Source organism: Dendrobates tinctorius, unplaced genomic scaffold (assembly GCF_039654945.1).
Source record: "Dendrobates tinctorius isolate UK_male_01 unplaced genomic scaffold, ASM3965494v1 ptg000443l, whole genome shotgun sequence".
Lineage (NCBI taxonomy): Eukaryota > Metazoa > Chordata > Amphibia > Anura > Dendrobatidae > Dendrobates > Dendrobates tinctorius.
In genome coordinates this window covers 875,962-901,441 of record NW_027362106.1, presented here as the reverse complement: position 1 = coordinate 901,441, position 25,480 = coordinate 875,962, and the positions used below count along the sequence as shown (strand labels likewise).

The 25,480-nt window shown below is 43.4% G+C and overlaps 1 protein-coding gene across 3 annotated transcripts in view; it reads left to right on the top strand.

Moving 5' to 3' along the window:
- Positions 1-25,480, top strand: part of INPP5F (inositol polyphosphate-5-phosphatase F) — a 248,256-nt gene that overhangs the window by 199,068 nt on the left and 23,708 nt on the right. For all 3 annotated transcript variants that reach the window (XM_073564276.1, XM_073564275.1, XM_073564277.1), the window contains one exon: positions 23,687-23,815. In XM_073564276.1, the coding sequence (XP_073420377.1) occupies positions 23,687-23,815 (129 nt within the window). The remainder of the gene's footprint in view (positions 1-23,686; positions 23,816-25,480) is intronic.

The following is a 25,480-nucleotide window of genomic DNA, read 5'->3' as shown; positions in this document are numbered from 1 at the left end:
AAAGTTATACAAGGATGAATCTGATAATCTCGCGGGGGGGGGAGGGAATGGCTAGAGAAAATAACATTGACCACACTTACAGAGGAAGACAAATGCTTTCTAAATATGGACATCAAAGAGGATGATGTACAGTCCTCAATAAGACACTTGGGAGCGCATAAAGCCCCCGGCCCGGATGGGATGAATGGGGAATTCTATAAAGAACTTAGATCGCAGGTAACACCCACCCTGACACGAATGTTTAACAACATATTGAAAGGGGAAAGCTTGTCAGAGGACATGAATACGGCTTATATCAAACTGCTCCCAAAAGGGGATAAAGATAAAGATTCACCCTCGGGATACCGGCCAATATCACTAATTAACCAGGATATCAAGATATTATCTAAGATACTGGCTGATCGCTTAGCGATGCTGTTACCAATAATCTCAAATCACCAGACGGGTTTTATCAAAGGTCGATCGGCAGTCACGAACGTGAGAAAAACTCTACTGATCCTGGACGCAATTAGAGCTAGGAAATTAGATCCACGTGCCGGCCCAGCCATGGTCACATTGGATGCAGAAAAAGCATTTGACAATGTGAGGTGGCTGTGGCTGGGTATGGTACTGGACAAAATGGGAATGGTGGGTCCATTCAGAGACTATTTAACGACCTTGTACAAAAACCCCAAAGCCAAAGTATACACACCGGGATTTTTGTCTGACGCTTTCAAATTGTATAAAGGAACCCGTCAGGGATGCCCTTTATCGCCATTGTTATTTAACCTAGCGATAGATCCCCTCTCTAGGTTCCTTAACTCGCAAGATTCACATGAGGGGATTAGAGTAGGATCAATGATAGTTAAGTCGGCGCTTTTCGCTGACGATATTATCCTATACATGAATAACCCAAAAAGAGATTTGCCACGCCTATTAGGGGAAATCGAAAAATTCGGGGCTTTCTCTGGATTTAAATTAAACAGGGCAAAATGTGAAATATTGATGTTAAGGGAAGGGAAAGAAAGTCAGGGAAGAGATAACTTGGTAGGGATCCCGATAATGAAATCCTCACTAAAGTATTTGGGCATACAAATTGGGAGATCCCCAGGTCAGGTATATGCGCTGAATTATAGACCCCTCATAGACAAAATTGAAAAAGAGTTGGAGAGATGGAAAGGGCTACCGCTGTCATTCTTGGGGAGATGCCATCTATTGAAAATGGTGAGTTTTGCCAGACTGTTATATCCCATGCAAACCATACCCCTTCTGATCAAACATGTAGCTTGTAACAGAATTAATAGGGCTTTCTCAAAGTTTATTTGGGGGGGCAAAAAGCCGAGACTACGCTCCAGAATATTGATGGGTCATAAAAATAGAGGGGGGGTAGGTCTACCCAATGTGCGTGGTTATAATTTGGCTTGTCTGACACGCCATATAATTGATTGGATAAAGGGCACATCGAGGTATTCAGATAACGCTCTGGAATCCCAACTGTGCAAACCGTGGGATAAAGTTTCGCTACTGCACGCTTCCTTGAGTGGGGTGCCGAGCGAAGTTAAACACTCATTGATTTTTAGAGACACTCTCATGACCTGGAAGGCGGTGAGGAAGAAATTCAAATTGTCTTGGTCAATTTCTAAACACCTGAACATATGGGCACACACAGATTTCAAGTTAGGACGTGAAAATGCTTTGTTCGAGGAATTGAAGAGGAAGGGGGTGAGAAACGTGGGTGACCTGTTACATGAGACGGAAGGCAGGTGGTTGAAGGGGGCAGAGGTAATAGAGAAATTCAGTCTCAAAGAGTCTCAAATCCTCCAATATAACCAAGTGAAATTTCAAATTATGGGAAAACTTCGGGAGGTGACCAAAGAAATAGGGACTAACGAATTTGACACAATGACCAAATGGGACATACAAGAAGTGAATATCTCAAAAATATATAGTTATGCAAGGGAAATCCTGTTACCATCAGGGTCAGACAAAATGTTTAGCTGTTGGACTCGAGAATTACACTCAGAGGACGTGATGGAATGTGTCTTGGAGGGCTGGGGAAGAGTAAGGAAACACATCATCTCCGAGAAATGGAGAGACAGCCACTTTCGAATTATGCACGGCCTAGTGCTTGGTTTTAACATTCCTCCTTCAGCAAATTGCCCAAACAGAAGAGAGAAATGCCCTAAATGTCAGAAAGAGAGAACTGACATGATCCATGGGATGTGGCACTGTCAGTATACACAGAATTTTTGGGCGATGGTACAGAGGCTCACCGAGGAAATTTGTGGGGTTAAGGTGAAACTTGAACCCATATGTTGGATACTGCACCATACGGGAAATAGAGGGAGGGAAGAGAGTGTTCCTAAATTATTTCATGTTATAGCATTACTGGCCAAACGATTGATCCTGATGAACTGGCTAACGCAGACACTCCCAGACGAAAAAGATATGATACTGGAATTTAAAAAAGCATTGGACATTAATAAAAGAGAGGCGATGAGAAACAAAGACAGGGAAACAGCTAAATTCATGGGAAAATGGAGGAGGTTTATTGAGAACAAAATGACAAAAGACGAAAGGATAGAGGTAATGAACCCATTTATACGCTCGAACTGGTATTTACTCGAGAGCATAGGGGGAACGTTGGGGAATCTGAAGGTCTGAAACAAGGTGAATGAACGCATGCCTGAAATGAGGAGGGGGGACCTGGGCTGCGCGTAAACATGATTTTAATCTCTTCATTATTTTGGGGATTTTGTTATTATGGGGATTCGATCACATACTGCCTTTATCTGTGAGATAATATGTAAGTTTACAGAAATGTTCAACTGTATGAAAAACTTGAAAATGTAATAAAAATGATTTTGGAAAAAAAAAAAATTTGTATTATATATGCTATGTCCCATTCAGGGTGATCCCCTGCTCATGGCCTATTTCTTTCTCTACTTTTTGTCAAATATCCAGACACTTATAGAGTGCAGTTCCGCTCCTTAGCCTGTGAGGGGGAAGTGTCTTTCAAGATATATGCCCACAGGCTCAAACAATTATGTCATCGCTGGCTGGAGGGAGAGGGGGCCTTAACTTTGGATACTTTCTTCCAGGTCATCCTAAAAGAGCAGTTCTACACCAAATGCCCCTCTGAGATTCGGGAATGTGTGCATGAGAGGAAACCAGCGACAGTGGAACGAGCTGCTGCTCTAGCTGATGAGGTTCTCACCATCAAGCCTCACTGGAAAAAAATTACTGGTGGATGGAGTAAAAACTACCTTCCCCCCTCCACCTGTGGTACCTTGTCCTTCAATCCTCAAAGTTTGCTGTCCCACTAGACAACCACCTCATGGTGATACCCATGTTCATCACTTTTCAAAAAGTCCTGCCTCCTCCTCTGAAATGTGACATGGAGAGAAAGTGGTAGAGTGCAGGTGTTATAGATGTGGGCATCTGCATGTACAGTGGAGAAATCAGTCTCAACCCCAACAACCACTTCATGCACCGTCACATGGATATCATCCTCCAAGTTCCATTACCTCCATCCCTAGTGTGCACATGGGAAGGAGTGCGACACAGTTACATGTTACCGTTGTGGGCGGCCTGGGCATCTGCAAGACACCTGCCCTCTGGGTCAATTGAGAAATGACCCCGCACCAAATCAGCCTATCAGTTATTTACGGCCAAATTATAGAATCGTAGAGTTTGAAGGGACCTCCTGGGCCATCTGGTCCAACCCCCTGCTCAAAGCAGGATTCGCTAAATCATCACAGACAGATGTCTGTCCAGCCTCTGTTTGAAGACTTCTATTGAAGGAGAACTCACCACCACTCATTGATCACTCTGTCAAAAAGTTTTTTCTAATATCTAATCTGTGTCTCCTCCCATTCAGTTTCATCCCATTGCTTCTAGTCTTGCCTTGTGCAAATGAGAATAAAGATGATCCGTCTACAGTGTGACAGCCCTTGAGATATTTGTAGACCGCTATTAAGTCTCCTCTCAGTCTTCTCTTCTGCAAGCTAAACATTCCCAAATCCTGCAACCTTTCCTCATAAGACAGGGTTTGCAGAGAGGTCACCATTCTGGTCGCTCTTTTCTGAACTTGCTCCAGTTTGTTGATGACTTTTTTTTAAAGTGTGGCGTCCAAAACTGGACACAATATTCCAGATGAGGTCTGACGAAAGAGGAGTAGAGGGCAATAATGACTTCACGTGATCTAGACTGTATGCTTCTGTTAATACATCCTAGAATTGCATTTGCCTTTTTTGCTGCTGCATCACACTGTTGACTCACTGACCACAAGAATTTGATTTACCTGGAGTCGGCCAAGCGCTTGAACCCTAGACAGTCTGTGATCTATTAGTATACCCAAGTCTTTTTCACATGAGCTGTTGCTTAGCCCTATTCCTCCCAATCTGTATATGCTTTTTTTCATTTTTATTGCCCAGATGTACAGATGTAGTACTTTGCATTTTTCCCTGTTAAAAACCATTCTGTTAGTTGCTGCCCACTTCTCCAGTTTATTTATATCTTTTTGAATCCTCTCTCTCTCTTCTCTAGTATTAGCTATCCCTCCTAGCTTTGTGTCATCAGCAAATTTAATCAGTTTACCCTCAATTCCTTAATCTAAATCGTTAAAGATGTTGAACAATACAGGGCCCAGGACAGAGCCCTGTGGTACCCCACTTAAGACATTCTTCCCACTGGATGTGCAGCCATTTACGACCACTCTTTGGGTCCGATCACTAAGCCAGTTATGAATCCACCTAACAGTTGCCTTGTCCATTCCATACTTAGTCATTTTTTCAATAAGGATTGTGTGAGATACTTTGCCAAATGCTTTGCTGAAGTCAAGATATACTATATCTACAGCATTTCCCTGATCCACCCAATCAATGATTCCGTCATAGAAGGAAATTAAGTTAGTCTGACATGACTTATTAGTTACAAACCCATGCTGACTCTGTTTAATCACTTCATTCTTATCCAGGTACTGACATACATGATGTTTAATAATTTGTTCAAAGATCTTTCCTGGTATAGAAGTCAGACTCGCAGGCCTATAGTTGCCTTGGTCCACCTTCTTCCCATTTTTGAAGATAGGAACAACATTTGCTCTTCTCCAGTCTTCTGGGACTTCTGTTCTCCAAAAATTTTCAAAGATTATGGAGAGGGGTTCAAAAATTTCTTCTGCTATCTCCTTCAGTACTCTGGGGTGTAATTCATCTGGACCTGGAGACTTGAATTCATTTAGGTTAGCTAAGTGTTTCCTCACTATCTTTCTGTTTATAGATATCCTGGATTCTTCTATTCCCTTAATAAGACAGTGAAGAATAGCTGATGTTACATTTCCATTCTGAGAGAAAACAGATGCAAAATAGGAATTTAAAAGTTCGGCCTTCTCAACATCCTGTCTTACCATTTCATCTTTTTCATCCTGTAAAAGTCCTATAGCATCTTTGACTTTTCTTTTACTTTTGACATATCCACAAAATCCTTTATTATTGCTTTTGACGTCTCTTGCAAGCCTCAATTCATTGTCAGCTTTAGACAATGAACACGTGTACTTCACCAGTAACCTGTGGAGGTTACTAATCCGTACACAAATTGAGGGGGGAAGGGGTTGTAACAGAGTGTCCCTCCCCCGGCCTGTGTTCCTGGACTGTAATGTAATCAGGCCTAAGTCCACATCGCTTGTGGGGGATTCTGTCTTTGTTCTTCTCAGCATGGGACTCATCCAATAGCTTCTGGAAACTTCTCAATGTAGCCACATGTTAAAAATTGGTGTGTACCTCCCTCATTGTTGGCTGATCACAGGACACAGGACAATATACTCATGTGTTGGCTGAGTCAGTTGTGTGGTGACCTGTGAATGGCAGGAATCTTATGCTGAGGCGAGATCCCAGTGACCGTGTGTCTTGTTAGAAGCTGCCATGTGGGACTGTGTTGTGTACCTCATCTGCTGGATCCTTTGAATTCACCCAAGGATTATTTCTATTTTCCTGGCGTCGGATTGCCGGGTGGCGCCCCCGGATCTTCTCCCTTTGTGTGGACTCATTATGGACTCCAAGAGACGCTATTGATATTTTATGTTCTATGCTCCCTGTCTCAATAAATCCTGTTGGATTGATCTTCGGCCTGGTGTCCCTTCCTGCTCTTTCGTACACACAGTCACAGATCAGTGATGTATGGTGTCACGGAGCAGGCAGGGACAGAGGACCAGTGATGTACGGTGTGACTGGGTGTGTGACATAGCAGGCATAGACAGTGGACCAGTGATGTACGGTGTGACTGGGTGTGTGACATAGCAGGCATAGACAGTGGACCAGTGATGTACGGTGTGACTGGGTGTGTGACATAGCAGGCATAGACAGTGGACCAGTGATGTACGGTGTGACTGGGTGTGTGACATAGCAGGCAGGGACAGAGGACCAGTGATGTACGGTGTGACTGGGTGTGTGACATAGCAGGCAGGGACAGAGGACCAGTGATGTACGGTGTGACTGGGTGTGTGACATAGCAGGCATAGAGAGTGGACCAGTGATGTACGGTGTGACTGGGTGTGTGACATAGCAGGCAGGGACAGAGGACCAGTGATGTACGGTGTGACTGGGTGTGTGACATAGCAGGCAGGGACAGAGGACCAGTGATGTATGGTGTGACTGGGTGTGTGACATAGCAGGCAGGGACAGAGGACCAGTGATGTACGGTGTGACTGGGTGTGTGACATAGCAGGCATAGACAGTGGACCAGTGATGTACGGTGTGACTGGGTGTGTGACAGAGCAGGCAGGGACAGAGGACCAGTGATGTATGGTGTGACAGGGGCAGTGATGATAGACAAGTGATGTAGTGTTAAATATACTTATTTTATATATTTGTTTATTCAGGACTTCTTACCAGGTGTGATACTCCAAAGAAAGTGTCACGATAATTCTTATAAAAAATGTAGTGGTTTATTGGATTGTTCACCAAAAATAATTATTGCAGTAAAACATAAATTATGTGAAATATTTACCTTATAACGATATTGTCCATTATTATCGCATTAGTGGAAGTTCATCCATCTTTTCCTGGATTTTGAATGGTAGTTTAGTTTGCGTCTGTGTCAATATCATGGCTGAATAGGAACAGGTGTGTCAGGCCTTTATCCATGAGTGAATGTATCAAGCGAGCACATCTCCTCTGTTGCACGTAGCCTCTTCTAATGAATGAAGTGAGTAATGAGCCAAGCGACTCCCCTCTCCATGTGTCACGTGGTTTATTTATATGTCTCACATAGCACCTCTCTCTATATATGGCGCTACCATCTACCCTGAGCTAAGTGTACAGAAATAACCTAAATGTCATATCAGCTAATTTACCTATAATTGACGGTGTGTGACAAAGCAGGCAAAGGCGACAGACCGATGAATCATAGAATGGTAGAGTTGGAAGGGACCTCCTAGGTCATCTTGTCCAACCCCCTGCTCAAACCAGGATTCACTAAATCATCCCACACAAATGTCAGTCCAGCCTCAGTTTTAAAACTTCCATTGAAAGAGAAATCACCACCTCTCGTGGCAGCCTGTTCCACTCATTGATCACCCTTACCGTCAAAAAGTTTTTTCTAATATCTAACCTGTGTCTTCTCCCTTTCAGTTTCATACCATTGCTTCTAGTCTTTCCTTGTGCAAATGAGAATAAAGATGATCCTTCTACAATGTGACAGCCCTTGAGATATTTGTAGACAGCTATTAAGTCTCCTCTCAGTCTCCTTTTTTGCAAGCTAAACATTCACAAATCTTGTAACCTTTCCTCATAAGACAGGGTTTGCAGACCGGTCACCATTCTGGTCGCTCTTCTCTGAACTTGCTCCAGTTTGTTGATGATGTCTTTTTTTAAATTTGGTGCCCAAAACAGGACACAGTATTGCAGATGAGGTCAGACCAAAGAGGAGTAGAGGGCAATAATGACTTCACGTGATCTAGACTGTATGCTTCTGTTAATACATCCTAGAATTGCATTTGCCTTTTTTGCTGCTGCATCACACTGTTGACTCATTTTTAGTTTATGATATATTAGTATACCCAAGTCTTTTTCAAATGTGCTGTTGCTTAGCCCTATTCCTCCCATCCTGTATATCCTTTTTAATTTGTATTGCCCAGATGTAGTACTTTGCATTTTTCCCTGTTAAAAACCATTCTGTTAGTTGCTGCCCACTTCTCCAGTTTATTTATATCTTTTTGAATCCTCTCTCTTCTCTAGTATTAGCTATCCCTCCTAACTTTGTGTCATCAGCAAATTTAATCAGTTTACCTTCAATTCCATCATCTAAATCATTGATAAAGATCTTGAACAATACAGGGCCCAGAACAGAGCCCTGTGGTACCCCACTTGAGACCACCTTCCAACTGGATGTGCAGTCATTTACGACCACCCTTTGGGTCCGATCACTAAGCCAGTTATGAATTCACCTAACCGTTGCCTTGTCCATTCCATACTTAGTCATTTTTTCAATAAGGATGGTGTGGGATATTTTGTCAAATGGTTTTCTAAAGCCAAGATATACTATATCTACAGCATTTCCCTGATCCGCCCAGTCAGTGATTCTGTCACAGAAAGTAATTAAGTTAGTTTGACATGACTTATTAGTTACAAGCCCATGCTGACTCTGGTTAATCACTTCATTCTTATCCAGGTATGTACATACATGTTAAGCAAAGCTATAAAAACTCGCGCTGTAGTGTATAACTAAGGGTTAGGGGGTGACCTGTGTATTTTTTGCAAATATTCCGCAAATGTTCTCCAATCCTAACATGTAGCGGACGTTTAGTGGGTCCTATATACAACTTTTCACAGGGGCATGTAATACAATATATCACACCCTTTGTATCACACGTAATAAAGTCCTTAATCACCACTTCTGTAGATCCGTTGGAAATAGAAAACTGTTTTCTCATACCTAATTTCTTACAGGGAGTACATTTTCTACAAGGAAGGAAACCATGTGGATGTTGTTGCAAATGGAGGCTTGAAGTCATTGTGGGATTTAAAATAGAGGGAGCTATTATGTTGCCCAAATTATTAGCTCTTCTAAAAATGAACCTAGGATGTGCTGGCAATGCTTCCCCAATGACTTTGTCATTCTTCAATATCCTCCAATGTTTAGTTACTAAACGTCCGCTACATGTTAGGATTGGAGAACATTTGTGGAATATTTGCAAAAAATACACAGGTCACCCCCTTTCTAACCATTTTCTGTTACATCATGGAGGCTCAATAAAGGATACTAAATTTACTGGGATTAAAGTGGTTAACAAAAGTTGGAGGAAAGGCAATTTCTTACACCAGATGTCCAGAGAAGAGTGCCGATGGATATTTGAACTGGACACTTTGATCCCGAATGGTCTGAACAGTGAGATCGAACTATTTGCTTTTAATGTATAAAGTTTTTTTTTTTGTTTTTTTTTTTTCTTCCAAGGTGATGCAGGATACAGTCATATGTAAAAGTTTGGGCACCCCTATTAATGTTAACCTTTTTTCTTTATAACAATTTTGGTTTTTGCAACAGGTATTTCAGTTTCATATATCTAATAACTGATGGACTCAGTTATATTTCTGGGTTCAAATGAGGTTTATTGTACTAACAGAAAATGTGCAATCTGCATTTAAACAAAATTTCACCGGTGCAAAAGTATGGGCACCCTTATCATTTTCTTGATTTGAACACTCCTAACTACTTTTTACTGACTTCCTGAAGCACTAAATTGGTTTTGTAACCTCATTGAGCTTTGATCTTCATAGCCAGATGTATCAAATCATGAGAAAAGGTATTTAAGGTGGCCACTTGCAAGTAGTTCTCCTATTTGATTCTCCTATGAAGAGTGGCATCATGGGCTCCTCAAAACAACTCTCAAATGATCTGAAAACAAAGATTATTCCACATAGCTTTTCAGGGGAAGGATACAAAAAGTTGTCTCAGAAATTTAACCTGTCAGTTTCCACTGTGAGGAACATAGTAAGGAAATGGAAGAACACAGGTACAGTTCTTGTTAAGCCCAGAAGTGGCAGGCCAAGAAGAATGGTGAGAACAGTCAAGGACAATCCACAGACCACCTCCAAAGACCTGCAGCTTCATCTTGCTGCAGATGGTGTCACTGTACATCGGTCAACAATACAGCGCATACATAACGCCTTTTTGTATGACCAAACAACTCAATCTTTGTTTCATCAGTCCACAGGACCTTCTTCCAAAATGTAACTGGCTTGTCCCAATGTGCTTTTGCAGACCTCAGGCGACTCTGTTTGTGGCGTGCTTGCAGAAACGGCTTCTTTCTCATCACTCTCCCATACAGCTTCTCCTTGTGCAACGTGCGCTGTATTGTTGACCGATGCACAGTGACACCATCTGCAGCAAGATGATGCTGCAGGTCTTTGGAGGTGGTCTGTGGATTGTCCTTGACTGTTCTCACCATTCTTCTTCTCTGCCTTTCTGATATTTTTCTTGGCCTGCCACTTCTGGGCTTAACAAGAACTGTACCTGTGTTCTTCCATTTCCTTACTATGTTCCTCACAGTGGAAACTGACAGGTTAAATCTCTGAGACAACTTTTTGTATCCTTCCCCTGAAAAGCTATGTTGAATAATCTTTGTTTTCAGATCATTTGAGAGTTGTTTTGAGGAGCCCATGATGCCACTCTTCATAGGAGAATCAAATAGGAGAACTACTTGCAAGTGGCCACCTTAAATACCTTTTCTCATGATTTGATACACCTGGCTATGAAGTTCAAAGCTCAATGAGGTTACAAAACCAATTTAGTGCTTCAGGAAGTCAGTAAAAAGTAGTTAGGAGTGTTCAAATCAAGAAAATGATAAGGGTGCCTATACTTTTGCACCGGTGAAATTTTGTTTAAATGCAGATTGCACATTTTCTGTTAGTACAATAAACCTCATTTGAATCCAGAAATATAACTGAGTCCATCAGTTATTAGATATATGAAACTGAAATAGCTGTTGCAAAAAACAAAATTGTTATAAAGAAAAAAGGTTAACATTAATAGGGGTGCCCAAACTTTTACATATGACTGTATATAAGGAGGATCTGTGCTGTATGGGGCTATCCCTGAGGATGGAATCCGAGATTCTGAAACGCGTAGGATTAGCAATCTAGCCCCCTGAGCGCTCTGTAGTGCTCCTTAGCCTGTCACGTGATTAATCACGTGTCTGTGACGTCACGCAAGGTCCTGCAGCATCTCTGCACCTTGCAGGCTTTCCTAACCCGGCCTCTGTACTCTATGCAGACGGCTGTTACAGATCCACAGATAGACGATAGTCACCGGCCGGGACTACGCCTTCTTTCAACACCTTGCTCACCTTTGATCCAAGATTGTTAATTTTATCTCACTGGAATTTTCATGAGAAGGACCTTCTGACTCCCTGTCTGCTAAACACCGTTCTTGGAATTCCAGCGCCATTATGCCAGTGCGTGCCTGAAAGGTAACACATCCTTTATCTCAGTCTAGTTTGAGACATTAGTCTTGGCATATAAAAACTGGTTTGGTGGAATTTAACCCTTAGTTATACACTACAGCGCGAGTTTTTATAGCTTTGCTTTTTATGGTTTATTATATTGGACAAATCGAGTGGTTTTGTCCTTAAAACTTGCTGCTTGTGTGTGATATATGTAAAGCGTAGCGCCGATTTGTTGTTACTATTGATTTATGTACAGACATGTTGTTTAATAATTTGTTCAAAGATCTTTCCTGGTATAGAAGTCAGACTCACCGGCCTATAGTTGCCTGGGTCCACCTTCTTCCCCTTTTGAAGATAGGAACAACATTTGCTCTTCTCCAGTCATCTACTCCAAAATAAAACTAATAAAATTACAGACTCTATCATTATAGAAGACCTCCCCATCATTACCCAATTCAACGCTAACACTCATATTTTACGGAAAATTGTAGGTAAACAATGGGGAATTTTAAAAGAGGACAAAGCAATAGGAGAAAAACTACCAGCTCACCGCAAATTCACATACAGAAAAGCTAAAAATCTGGGGAATTTAATAGCTCCAACAGCCCTTAACCCCTCAATGAAACCTCCTTTTCATCACTTAGAAAACTGACCTGACTTTTTATCCATGTCTTAAGCTCAAGACATGCAAAGCACTACAAACACGAAAGCAATATAACATCTCCAATGGCAACACAGAATTCAGCATCAAGGATTCAATTACATGAACTACTCCGGGAGTCATTTACTCATTAAAATGCCCTTGTGGCAAATTTTATGTGGGATGTACCAAACACCCACTTAACACTAGAATCGGCGAACATTTGAGAAACATCAAAAACAAATTTGTTAGTCATCCACTTTGCAAACATTATTTAGACTATCATTGGGGTTCATCCCATGATACAACAATTACAGGTCTCCAAATTGTTAGAAGAAATTGGAGAAAAGGGGACTTCATCATACAGATGTCCTATGCAGAGTGCAGGTGGATCTTCGAGTTGGACACTTTAATACCAAAGGTCCTCAACAGTGAAGTCGAAATGTTTGCTTTTACTGACTATTCTCTTATCACATGATGCACCTTAGAGATAAAAGGCAGCTCTACCATCTAATGGACCATCCCTGACGAAGGAATCAGAGTATTCCGAAACGTGTTGGAATTGGTCCATATCGCGCTCTGTACATCATCACGTGACTGCCGACGTTACGCAAGGTCCTGCAGGCCTTACACACACCGCAGGTCCTCATCGTGAGTTATTTATACTTGCGCACCGTTAACTATATGAGTGACAGGAGCATCTGTTACCGGACAGGACACCGCTCCGAAAGATCACGTTTTTTCATCTGCAACTATTGTGAAGCTTGCCGGGAATATCCACCAATGCTTCTACTGCCTTGTCTATAAGAAATTAGAAATTGGACACTGGATATTCCTGCCATCCGCCACTTAGAGGTAATCATTGTGCCAGTAACTCCTATTTACATATGCAATTGATTTTCTATGACTCTGACCTTTCATGAAAATTCTATGAGAATTTTGGATAACTAGAGGCGGAAGACCTGTGAAGACTCAGACGTCAAGGTTAGATTTCAGAAAGGCAGATTTTAAGGGATTCAGAAAGAGAATTGGAGGGATCCAATGGCTGGATATCCTTAAAGACAAAAATGTCCAGGAAGGATGGGAAATCTTGAAAAATGAAATTCTCAAAGCACAGTTGTTAACAATTCCGAAAAGAGGGAAGAATAGGAAGCATTTAAGGAAACCAGGATGGATGAACACAGAACTTAAGCACATGCTAAAAAGGAAGAAAAAAATGTTTATAAAATGGAAAGAGGGAGGCATATCTAAAGAAGAATATAATGCTGTCTGCAGAACCTGCAGGGCACAAATCAGATTAGCTAAAGCTGAAAATGAATTGAGGCTTGCAAGAGATGTCAAAAGCAATAATAAAGGATTTTGGGGATATGTCAAAAGTAAAAGAAAAGTCAAAGATGCTATAGGATTTTTACAGGATGAAAATGATGAAATGATAAGACAGGATGTTGAGAAGGCTGAACTTTTAAATTCCTGTTTTGCATCTGTTTTCTCTCAGAAAGGAAATGTAACATCAACTGTTATTCACTGTCCTATTAAGGGAATAGAAGAATCCAGGATATCTATAAACAGATAGTGAGGAAACACTTAGCTAACCTAAATGAATTCAAGTCTCCAGGTCCAGATGAATTACACCCCAGAGTACTGAAGGAGATAGCAGAAGAAATTTTTGAACCCCTCTCCATAATCTTTGAAAATTCTTGGAGAACAGGAGAAGTGCCAGAAGACTGGAGAAGAGCAAATGTTGTTCCTATCTTCAAAAAGGGGAAGAAGGTGGACCCAGGCAACTATAGGCCGGTGAGTCTGACTTCTATACCAGGAAAGATCTTTGAACAAATTATTAAACAACATGTATGTCAATACCTGGATAAGAATGAAGTGATTAGACAGAGTCAGCATGGGTTTGTAACTAATAAGTCATGTCAGACTAATTTAATTTCCTTCTATGACGGTATCACTGATTGGGTGGATCAAGGAAATGCTGTAGATATAGTATATCTTGACTTCAGCAAAGCATTTGACAAAGTCTCTCATACAATCCTTATTGAAAAAATGACTAAGTATGGAATGGACAAGGCAACTGTTAGGTGGATTCATAACTGGCTTAGTGATCGGACCCAAAGAGTGGTTGTAAATGGCTGCACATCCAGTTGGAAGAATGTCTCAAGTGGGGTACCACAGGGCTCTGTCCTGGGCCCTGTATTGTTCAACATCTTTATCAACGATTTAGATGAAGGAATTGAGGGTAAACTGATTAAATTTGCTGATGACACAAAGCTAGGAGGGATAGCTAATACTAGAGAAGAGAGAGAGAGGATTCAAAAAGATTTAAATAAACTGGAGAAGTGGGCAGCAACTAACAGAATGGTTTTTAACAGGGAGAAATGCAAAGTACTACATCTGGGCAATAAAAATGAAAAAAGCATATATAGAATGGGAGGAATAGGGCTAAGTGACAGCACATGTGAAAAAGACTTGGGTATACTAATAGATCACAGACTGAATATGAGTCAACAGTGTGATGCAGCAGCAAAAAAGGCAAATGCAATTCTAGGATGTATTAACAGAAGCATACAGTCTAGATCACGTGAAGTAATTATTTCCCTCTACTCCTCTTTGGTCAAACCTCATCTGGAATATTGTGTCCAATTTTGGGCACCACATTTTAAAAAAGACATCAACAAACTGGAGCAAGTTCAGAAAAGAGCGACCAGAATGGTGACCGGTCTGCAAACCCTGTCTTATGAGGAAAGGTTGCAGGATTTGGAAATGTTTAGTTTGCAAAAGAGAAGACTAAGAGGAGACTTAATAGCTGTCTACAAATATCTAAAGGGCTGTCACATTGTAGAAGGATCAACTTTATTCTCATTTGCACAAGGAAAGACTAGAAGCAATGGGATGAAGCTGAATGGGAGGAGACAAGATTAGATATTAGAAAAAACTTTTTGACAGAGTGATCAATGAGTGGAACAGGCTGCCACGAGAAGTGGTGAGTTCTCCTTCAATGGAAGTCTTCAAACAGAGGCTGGACAGACATCTAACTGGGATGATTTAGCGAATCCTGCTTTGAGCAGGGGGTTGGACCAGATGGCCCAGGAGGTCCCTTCCAACTCTACGATTCTATGATTCTACATTTAATTGATATTTCTGCATTTTATATGCATCTATATGCATTTATGACATACATGTTATTCTACTAACCAACATAGGGGATATATTCTAGCGCAAACAGATGTATATATATATATATATATATATTTTTGTTTAATAAGTTTTTCAAAGCTCTTTCCTGGTATAGAAGTCATACTCACCGGCCTATAGTTCCCTGGGTCCACCTTCTTCCCCGTTTTGAAGATAGGAACAATATTTGCTCTTCTCCAGTCTTCTGGGACTTCTCCTGTTCTCCAAGACTTTTCAAAGATTATGGAGAGTGGTTCAAAAATTTCTTTTGCTATCTCCTTCAATACACTGGGGTGTACTTCTTCTGGACCTGGAGACTTGAATTCATTTATGTTGGCGAAGTATATCTTTCTGTTTGTAGGTATCCTGGATTCTTCTATTCCTTTAATAGGACAGTGAAGAACAGTTGATGCTACATTTCCTTTCTGAGAGAAAACAGATGCAAAATAGGAATTTAAAAGTTCGGCCTTCTCAACATCCTGTCTTACCATTTCATCATTTTCATCCTGTAAAAATCCTACAGCATCTTTGACTTTTCTTTTACTTTTGACATATTCCCAAAATCCTTTATTATTGCTTTAGACGTCTCTTGCAAGCCTTAATTCATTGTCAGCTTTAGCTAATCTAATTTGTGCCCTGCAGGTTTTGCACACAATATTATATTCTTCTTTAGATATGCCTCCCTCTTCTCATTTGATAAACATTTCTTTCTTCCTTTTTAGCATGTGTTTAATTTCTGTGTTCATCCATTCTGGTTTTCTTAAATGCTTCCTATTCTTCCATCTTTTCGGAATTGTTAACGATTGTGCTTTGAGAATCTCATTTTTCTAAATTTCCCATCCTTCCTAGACATTTTTGATGTACGGTGTGATGTGGTGTGTGATAAAGCAGGCAGGGTTGACAGACCAATATGCGGTATGACAGGGTGTTTAACAGGGCACGTAGGGACGACAAACTGGTGATATACGGAGTGACAGGGTGTGTGACAAAGCAGACAGGGACGACAGACCAGTGATGTGCAGTGTGATGGGGTGTGTGACAAAGCAGGCAGAGAAGACAGACCGATGATGTAGGGATGACAGACGGGTGATGTATGATGTCATTTGGTGTGTGACAGGGCAGTTAGAGATGACAGACTGGTGATGTACGATGTGACGGAGTGTGTTACAGGGCAGGTAGGGTTGACGGACCGGTGATGTGTGGTGTAACGGAGTGTGTTACAGGGCAGGTAGGGTTGACGGACCGGTGATGTGTGGTGTGACGGGGTGTGTGACAGGGCAGGTAGGGGTGACAGACAAACAGACCGGTGATGTGCGGTGTGACGAGGTGTGTGACAGGGCAGGTAGTGATGACAGACCGGTGATGTGCGGTGTGACGAGGTGTGTGACAGGGCAGGTAGGGATGACAGACCGGTGATGTGCGGTGTGATGGGGTGTGTGACAAGGCAGGTGTAGGGATGACAGACCGGTGATGTGCGCTGTGACGGGGTGTGTTACAGGGCAGGTAGGGTTGACGGACCGGTGATGTGCGGTGTGATGGGGTGTGTGACAAGGCAGGTGTAGGGATGACAGACCGGTGATGTGCGGTGTGACGGGGTGTGTTACAGGGCAGGTAGGGTTGACGGACAGGTGATGTGCGGTGTGACGGGGTGTGTAACAGGGCAGGTAGGGATGACGGACCGGTGATGTGCGGTGTGATGGGGTGTGTGACAGGGCAGGTGTATGGATGACAGACCGGTGATGTGCGGTGTGATGGGGTGTGTGACAAGGCAGGTGTAGGGATGACAGACCGGTGATGTGCGGTGTGACGGTGTGTTACAGGGCAGGTAGGGTTGACGGACCGGTGATGTGCGGTGTGGCTGGGTGTGTGACAGGGCAGGTAGGGATGACGGACCGGTGATGTGCGGTGTGACGGGGTGTGTGACAGGGCAGGTAGGGATGACGGACCGGTGATGTGCGGTGTGACGGGGTGTGTAACAGGGCAGGTAGGGATGACGGACCGGTGATGTGCGGTGTGACGGGGTGTGTGACAGGACAGGTAGGAATGACAGACCGGTGATGTGCTGTGTGACGAGGTGTGTGACAGGGCAGGTAGGGATGACAGACCGGTGATGTGCGGTGTGACGAGGTGTGTGACAGGGCAGGTAGGGATGACAGACCGGTGATGTGCGGTGTGATGGGGTGTGTGACAGGGCAGGTGTAGGGATAACAGACTGGTGATGTGCGGCGTGATGGGGTGTGTGACAGGGCAGGTAGGGTTGACGGACCGGTGATGTGCGGTGTGACGGGGTGTGTAACAGGACAGGTAGGGATGACGGACCGGTGATGTGCGGTGTGATGGGGTGTGTGACAGGGCAGGTGTAGGGATGATAGACCGGTGATGTGCGGTGTGACGGGGTGTTACAGGGCAAGTAGAGATGAGAACAAATTCAGGGTGACACAGGATAATCTGACACCAAGAAAATATGACACTGGTCCTTAGAAAAGCGTCTTTAATCCAGCAGGGTGACCAATTCCACGTGTCCCATCATCCCCCGTCTGATAGTCCGAGTAGTAACTGCACTATGATCTGTCCTCAACAGCGGAGGTGCTCACACCCCCTTAACCATTTGCTACAGGTAGCTCAAAGTATGAAGAAGGTTCCAGGAGCCCATTCTCCAGCCTGTCTGCAGGGTGGCATATTAGTGAAGTCCCCTGCAGAGAGGAAGAAAGACATTACTGAACTTGAAAGGGTTCAAAGGCAGGCTACTAAAATGATAAATGGAGTTGGTTCACTACAATACCCAGAAAGGTTATCAAAATTAGGTCTATTTACTCTAGAAAAGAGAAGACTTAGGGGAGACTTAATATATATGTACAAGTATATCAGAGGGCAACACAGAGATCTCTCCAGTGAACTGTTTGTACCAAGGACTGTGACAAGAACAAGGGGGCATTCTCTTCGTTTGGAGGAAAGACAATTTCTGCACCAGCATAGAAGAGGGTTCTTCACGGTAAGAGCAGTGAGGCTCTGGAATTCTCTTCCTGAGGAAGTGGTGATGGCCAACTCACTGAATGAATGTAAGAAAGGAATGGAGGATTTTCTTGTGAGTAACAGTATAGAAGGTTACGAATAACAGAATATTATAGGTAGATGATTGACCCAGCTTAGCGGAAGGAATTTTTTTCCCTATGGAGAAAAGTGGCTTCTACTCTGTGGGGTTTTTTGCCTTCCCCAGGATCAACAATGCAGAACAGGGGGGGCGTGGCCTGCTTGCTAATGGCACCGGTCACTTAGCTGCTGAGCTCCAGCCACTTCGACTCCTAAATCGGCTCATGGGGGAGCTGACAAAGTCACACAATAGCCTCATTGATGCCAATGCAGCACTGGAGGAACAAGTGCAAAAGCTCCATACCAAGGTCTTGGATTTAGAGGACAGGTCCCGCCGAAATAATATAAGAATCAGAGGAATTCCAGAGGCCATACCAGACAAGGGGCTGCAGAGTTTTCTGGGCTCCTTGCTGCAGGAGCTGCTCCCAGACCTGACTGCAACTGATTTCCTGGTGGACAGAACACACAGAGTCCCTAAGCCTAAATCCCTCAGTGCTGATGTCCCTCGGGACACTTTAGCTCGCCTGCACTTTTACAAGACCAAAGAAGCCCTGCTGCAAGCCCTGAGAAAGAGACCCCCTCTGTCTGAGCAATTCCGGCACCTGTCCATTTTTCCAGATCTGTCTGCAGGAACCCTGGCAAAAAGGAGGGAATTTGCTCCTTATACCAAAGTTCTCAGGGATGAAGCTATATCCTATAGATGGGGTTTCCCTGTAAAGATCCTGCTTTTCCGAGCAGGAAATACCCACGCCTGCCATTCCCCACAGCAGTTGGCAAAGCTCCTATCCTCATGGAACTTGGCAAATCTCCCGGCCAGATCTCCAAGAGCTACAGGATCATCCCAACAGGATAAAGTGAATGAAGATTGGTCCGTCGTGTGAGTTATGTGATATGTTTGAGTCGCGGCTGAGACTTAGTTGCTACTTTTAAGGTCCGCTGGTTCTGTTCAACCAGGACCCTGAACCCCCATGGCGGTAAATTTCCACCATACCGCAGGCCCCTTTTTTGGGCTTTTTTCTTTGTGGACTGATGCTCCCTACATCAGTAATGTTAGTGATGTCAATATTGTTAGTGTTATCTCTTTCCTGCCTAACCTTCCTTTTCCCCCTGCAGCTCTAGGCAAGAGACTTTTTTTTCATGTACAATGGTACTGAACTGTATGTCTATAAATGTTAGGGGTCTGAACTCGCCAGCCAAGAGATCCATGTTTTGGCGGGAAGTGGTTAAATCCAAATGTGATGTAATATGTGGTCAGGAGTCTCATCTCCTCCAAGGGGACTCGCACAGGTTAAATAATGCTAAATTTCCTTTCATACTGCTGGCTTGTGGAAAAAAAAAAAGGCTGGAGTATTCATTTGTGTAAAAAATACTGTTGCGTTCACACTACATTCACAACATTTAGACCCTGACGGTAGATACGCCATTATTAATTGCTCCATAAATGGATCTAAGTATACTATTGCAACCGTTTACGCCCCCAACTCTGGTCAGATCAGCTTTTTGCGGAGGTTTCTTTCCAAGCTTTCATCCGTTAAAGAGGGTAAGCAAATAATCTGCGGGGATTTTAACATGGTAATGTCCAGCACTCTGGATTGCTCCAATACTGCTGTAAAGAGGAAGGAGATGAGCACAATAATTTCAGAAAGGCATCTCCATGATATATGGAGATACCAACATGCAAATGAGAGGGACTACACATTCTTCTCGCCTCGGTTCACCTCTTACAGCAGATTGGACTACTTTCTGGTTGATAGCTCACTTATTATGGATTGCTCAGATTCAAAAATTGGACTTATAGCTTGGTCGGACCACGCCCCCATATACCTGACAGTTCAGGAGCAAAACCGCGCGCCTGTTTTTGCCCGGTGGCGCATGAATGACTCCCTCCTAGCCTGTAGACAAATCTCTGAGGAGTTGCAGGCCGACCTCGCAGAGTTTTTTAACTTTAATGATAACAAGGAGGTGACAGAGGAAACGCTTTGGTCTGCACACAAGGCCTATATTAGGGGGTCATTCATCAAAATTGCCACTAGGGAGAAGAGGAGGCGTCAGGCAACTTACAAAGCTCTACTGTCCCACATAGTACTTTTGGAAGCCCACAATAAATCTGCCCCAAACTTGTCGACATCTGATGAACTCAGGAAACTAAGAACACAGCTCCGCCAGGTGTTGATGGCAGACTATGAGAAAAACTTAAGATCCCTCAAACAGCGGTACTATGTGATGGGTGACAGGGCGGGTGCCTTACTAGCCAGGAGGGTTAAAAAACGAGAAATGCAAAATAAAATTGAATACCTCGTGACGGGTTCTAATGCCACAATACGCAACCCAACGGAAATAGCCAACGCATTCGCTGACTTTTACCAGTCTCTCTACAACCTTAAAAATGACCCCACTGCCCCAAAGCCTACCCAAACGGCAATTAATTCCTTCTTAAACAATATTAATCTTCCTCGGTTATCTGCAGTACAGCTGGAGCAACTAAATTCCCCTTTTTCTCTGGAAGAGGTTCGCCAGGCGGTGACCACAGCCAAAAGAAATTCAGCTCCAGGCCCAGACGGCCTCACTAACTCCTATTATAGGCAATTCACTGAAACCCTGTCTCCTTTCCTCCTGAGACTTTTCTCCTCTTGGCGAGCCACAGCAGATATTTCACCAAATAATCTAGAGGCCATTATAACTACCCTGCCAAAACCAGGAAAACCCCCTATTTCACCAGGAAACTTCAGGCCAATATCCCTCCTAAACTGCGACTTAAAATTGTACGCCAAAATAATCTCAGCTAGAATACATAAAGTTCTTCCATCACTGATTTCCCCGGATCAAGTGGGGTTTGTGGCGGGGGGAGGCAGGCGAAAGATGGGACGAGACGTATGCTGGATCTGATTGCGGTGGCTGAGGGGAGGAAAATCCCCAGTGTATTCCTGTCCCTGGAAGCAGAGAAGGCGTTCGACAGGGTGCACTGGGGATATCTGAAATCTGTTCTGGCCAAGTTTGGTTTCAAAGGCCCCATACTTAATGCCATAATGGCGCTGTACTCTAACCCTAACGCCAAAGTTCTGGCATCCGGATTTATATCTCGGAGTTTTGAATTAACCAATGGGACACGCCAGGGGTGTCCGCTCTCCCCTATCATCTATGCCCTTGCTATAGAGCCTCTGGCGCAGACTATCCGTGAATGCCCTCGGATCTCGGGGATTCGAGTGGGGAGTATAAATCATGTGGTCAGTCTATATGCAGATGACGTGATTTTATCTTGCACTAATGTAGAGGTGTCCCTACAACACGTAATGGAGATCCTATCCTCCTTCGCTCAAGTCTCGTATTACAAGCTTAATATTACCAAGTCCTTAATTTTTCCGCTCTTCTTGCCAGCCTCTACCAGAGCCACTCTTTCTCATCTTTACCCTTTCAAATGGGAAGACGAGGGAATCCCCTACCTGGGTATTATACTGGCCCCGCTACACTCCGTGATCCGGAAAAATCTGCTGACCCTGCACACTTCATTGGATAAAGAACTTACTCGCCTTTCTCTTCTCCCGCTCTCTTGGGTGGCGAGAATGCAGACTTTTAAAATGATCAGTCTCCCAAAAATTATCTACTTACTTCGGTGCCTGCCCCTAACAATTCCGCAACGGTATCTCACCAAAATTCATTCGCTAATGAGTAAATTTATATGGGCTGGGAAAAAACCTAGAATAGCCCTGAGATGTATGCATGCCCCGTTCAGTGGTGGAGGAATGGGTATTCCTAATATTCTAACATATCACAGAGCTGCTATCCTGGAACCGGCTCGAGATTGGTGGAAGAATGATTCAGACTTGAGATGGTTACAGATTGAGTACACCTGGGCACAGGCCCACTCCCCTAAACAATTCATAGACTCCCTGCTCCTAACCCCTTCGCCCCCTGGCGATCTTCTACCCACCACAGCAGCTCTAAAGAAAGCTTGGTCCTTATGGAGCAAGCCAGTGTCACAGGCTCTAGGTCCCAGCCTTCCCCTTAGATCGCTGGAAGCCTTCATTCCGAATTTGAATCTTGCCGCCTGGACACGTGGAGGTCCAATTACCCTAGCAGATCTCTATAGAGAAGGCGTCCTACTCCCGTACTCAGAAATGTGTGTTAAATTTAACCTCCCCCGACACAGTTTATTCCAGTTTTTTCAAATACGTCACTTCCTTCAGTCCGCTCCTCACCTACCGGTTCCCACAACAGCCGACCACGCCGCAATTAAAAAATTCTTTCAAAATAGCAAAATCAAAGGCCTTTCATACATCCATAACCTGCTAAACTCCCCGGAACCGGACAAACAATTGCCGTATATGCTCAAATGGGAAAAAGATCTAGCCTCTCAGCTTCCGTCGCAAGAATGGTTTGCGGCCTCAAAATGGATCCACAAATTCTCTTCATGTCTCAATCACATAGAGCAATTAAAAAAGGTTCATCTGCGGTGGTACAACTCCCCTACTAAACTGGCTTCTTTTTCCCCACATATGTCACCTTTGTGCTGGAGGGGATGCAACCACAGGGGCACCTTGTGTCATATGTGGTGGTTTTGGCCTAAGTTATCTAACTTCTGGCAGGAGGTGTTCAATCTAATCCATGAGGTTACTAGTCTCCGTCTTTCCCCAAACCCAACCTTAGCGGTGCTACACATTGGCCTAGATGGGATCCCGGGTCTTTTAAAAAATATCATTTCTCACATTCTCATAGCCGGCAGGTACTGTGTGGCATACAAGTGGAGGTCGGTGAGCCCCCCTACAAAAACAGAACTAATTGAGAGGACCAACCTACACTGGCTATACGAAACCAACTTGACCCCCAATCTAGACAAGAGAACGGTGAGACTTAAACAATGGCATCCGTGGGCCACTTCCCTTTATGCAACGGCCCTCCGCCAGATACAGACACCTACACCATAAATAAATTGATTGTGCCTAAGAATGCCATGCATGTAGAGCTGCTTCCCCTTCCCCCCCCCCCCCTCTCCCCGCTTCTATGTTCAAGTTGTTGTTGGAAGGGGTATTTAATGTCCCAGATTGATATTCTAATAATGGCTCGAGGTTATTCCACCTCTTGCTACTCATTGCTCCTGTTCTTGATGTTTTTGTATGAGAAGTTTGTATTTTTTCTGAAAACTCAATAAAAACCTTTATGATAAAAAAAACAATGCAGAACAGCTGCACTAAAAATAGGCTGAACTAGATGGACATAAGGTCTTCCTTCAGCCTTCAAAACTATGTTACTATGTTACACAAGCCCCCTGATGGCGGCAGGGAATGCTAATGGGGGCTGATTTAAGTGCTGTCCATGGGGGCCACCTACGGTGACATTGTTACAGGTTCTGGTATTTTTTTCAGCTGAAGAAGCTGGGGGTCCTGCCCCCCGAGGAGTCGCTGCCCTTGAAGTGCTACCGACTGTATCAGATGATGTGGGCCAACAATGGTGATGCCATCAGCAGGCAGTACGCCGGGACCGCAGCATTAAAGGTACAGCGCCGCCATCCATCCCTGCATAGATCTCCAGCTGACGCCATTGTGTGATCACGGTGTGAAAAGATAATGGGGGTTATTTCTAGACATACAGAGGTTAACCCTCATTATCTCTATATACACAGAGGATAACCCTCATTATCTCTATATACACAGAGGATAACCCTCATAATCTCTATATACACAGAGGATAACCCTTATTATCTCTATATATAAAGAAGATAACATTCATTATTTCTATATATACACATTTGACTTGATTTGCAAAGAGTATTCACCATATGTATTTGTGCCATTTGTGTTCTGGCTGCTGCAGTCACTGACAGCTACCATCCTTTCACAAACTCTACACTCCATTCATATCAGCCTCTTTCTCCACTCTTCTCCTATGTATGGCTCTCATGCACAGATTCATTCACTCCCACCATACAACAGAAGAGACGCTTTCACAAATCAATCAACTATCTAAATAGAATGTTAGAGTTGGAAGGGACCTCAACTTATCGTGTCCAACTCCCTGCTCAATGCAGGAGTCACTGAACAATCTCAGACAGATGTCTGTCCAACCTCTTTTTGAAGATTTCTATTGAAGGAGAGCTCACGACCTGTCCAACTCATTGATCACCCTCACTGCCAAAAAATTTTTTCGAATATCTAATCTGTATCTTCTCCCTTTCAGTTTCATTTCATTGCTTCTCGTATTTCCATGTGCAAATGAGAATAAGGATTTTCCCTCTAATCTGTGACAACCCTTCAGATATTTGTAGGCGCTATTAAAGTTCCTCTTAGCCTTCTTTTTTACATGCTAAAAATTCTCAGATCCTTTAACTATTCCTCATAGGACATACTTTGCAGTCCGCTCACCATCCTGGCAGCTCTTCTCTGAACTTGCTCCAGTTTTTCATTGTCGTTTTAAAATGTGGTGCCCAGAACTGGACACATTATTCCAGATGAGGCCTGATCAAGGGGGAGTAGAGGGGAATAATTGCTTCACATGATCTAGACTCTGTGTTTCTCTTAGACTAGGTTCACATTAGCGTTTCTGTGCAAAGCGTATGCCTGAATACTCCTTTCCCAAGATTTGCATGCGTATTGCTTACCTATATTTAACATTGTGTACGCAGGGACAAGCGTTGGCATCAGTTTGTATGCAGATGCGTCCCCGGGCGTCGTTTCGCGGTGCACGCCGAACGCAACATGTTGCATTTTTTGAGCCGTCAATATGCGCAGGATGAATGTGTCAAAACAACACATTAATGGCTATGGGAACGCATTAGTATGCAAGGACATGCGTATGGATGTGTTTGATGCGCATGCATACTTCAGACTGAGCATGTCCAGGAACTGATTTCAGCCCCTCCAAAATCCCAGGTGTATAAAAGGGGGTGTGGATCTTAATCAATCTTAATTAAGATTGAAGCTCTCCACGGATCCATCTTGCAGCTGGATATAGCAGCAAAAGAAGAGGATTTCATTTGTGCAGGGTCTATATATGGAAATCCCATGAGCCACGCCCATTGTGTGTGGCTTGTGTCAAGAAAATTCTACTGGAAAAGCATTGTCCGCATACCAAAATTCTGGAAATATCGAACGCATGCGCATAAAAAACGCAAACGCATGCATACACAGCGTTTTTTTGGCGTCATGTGTAAGCTGATGCAG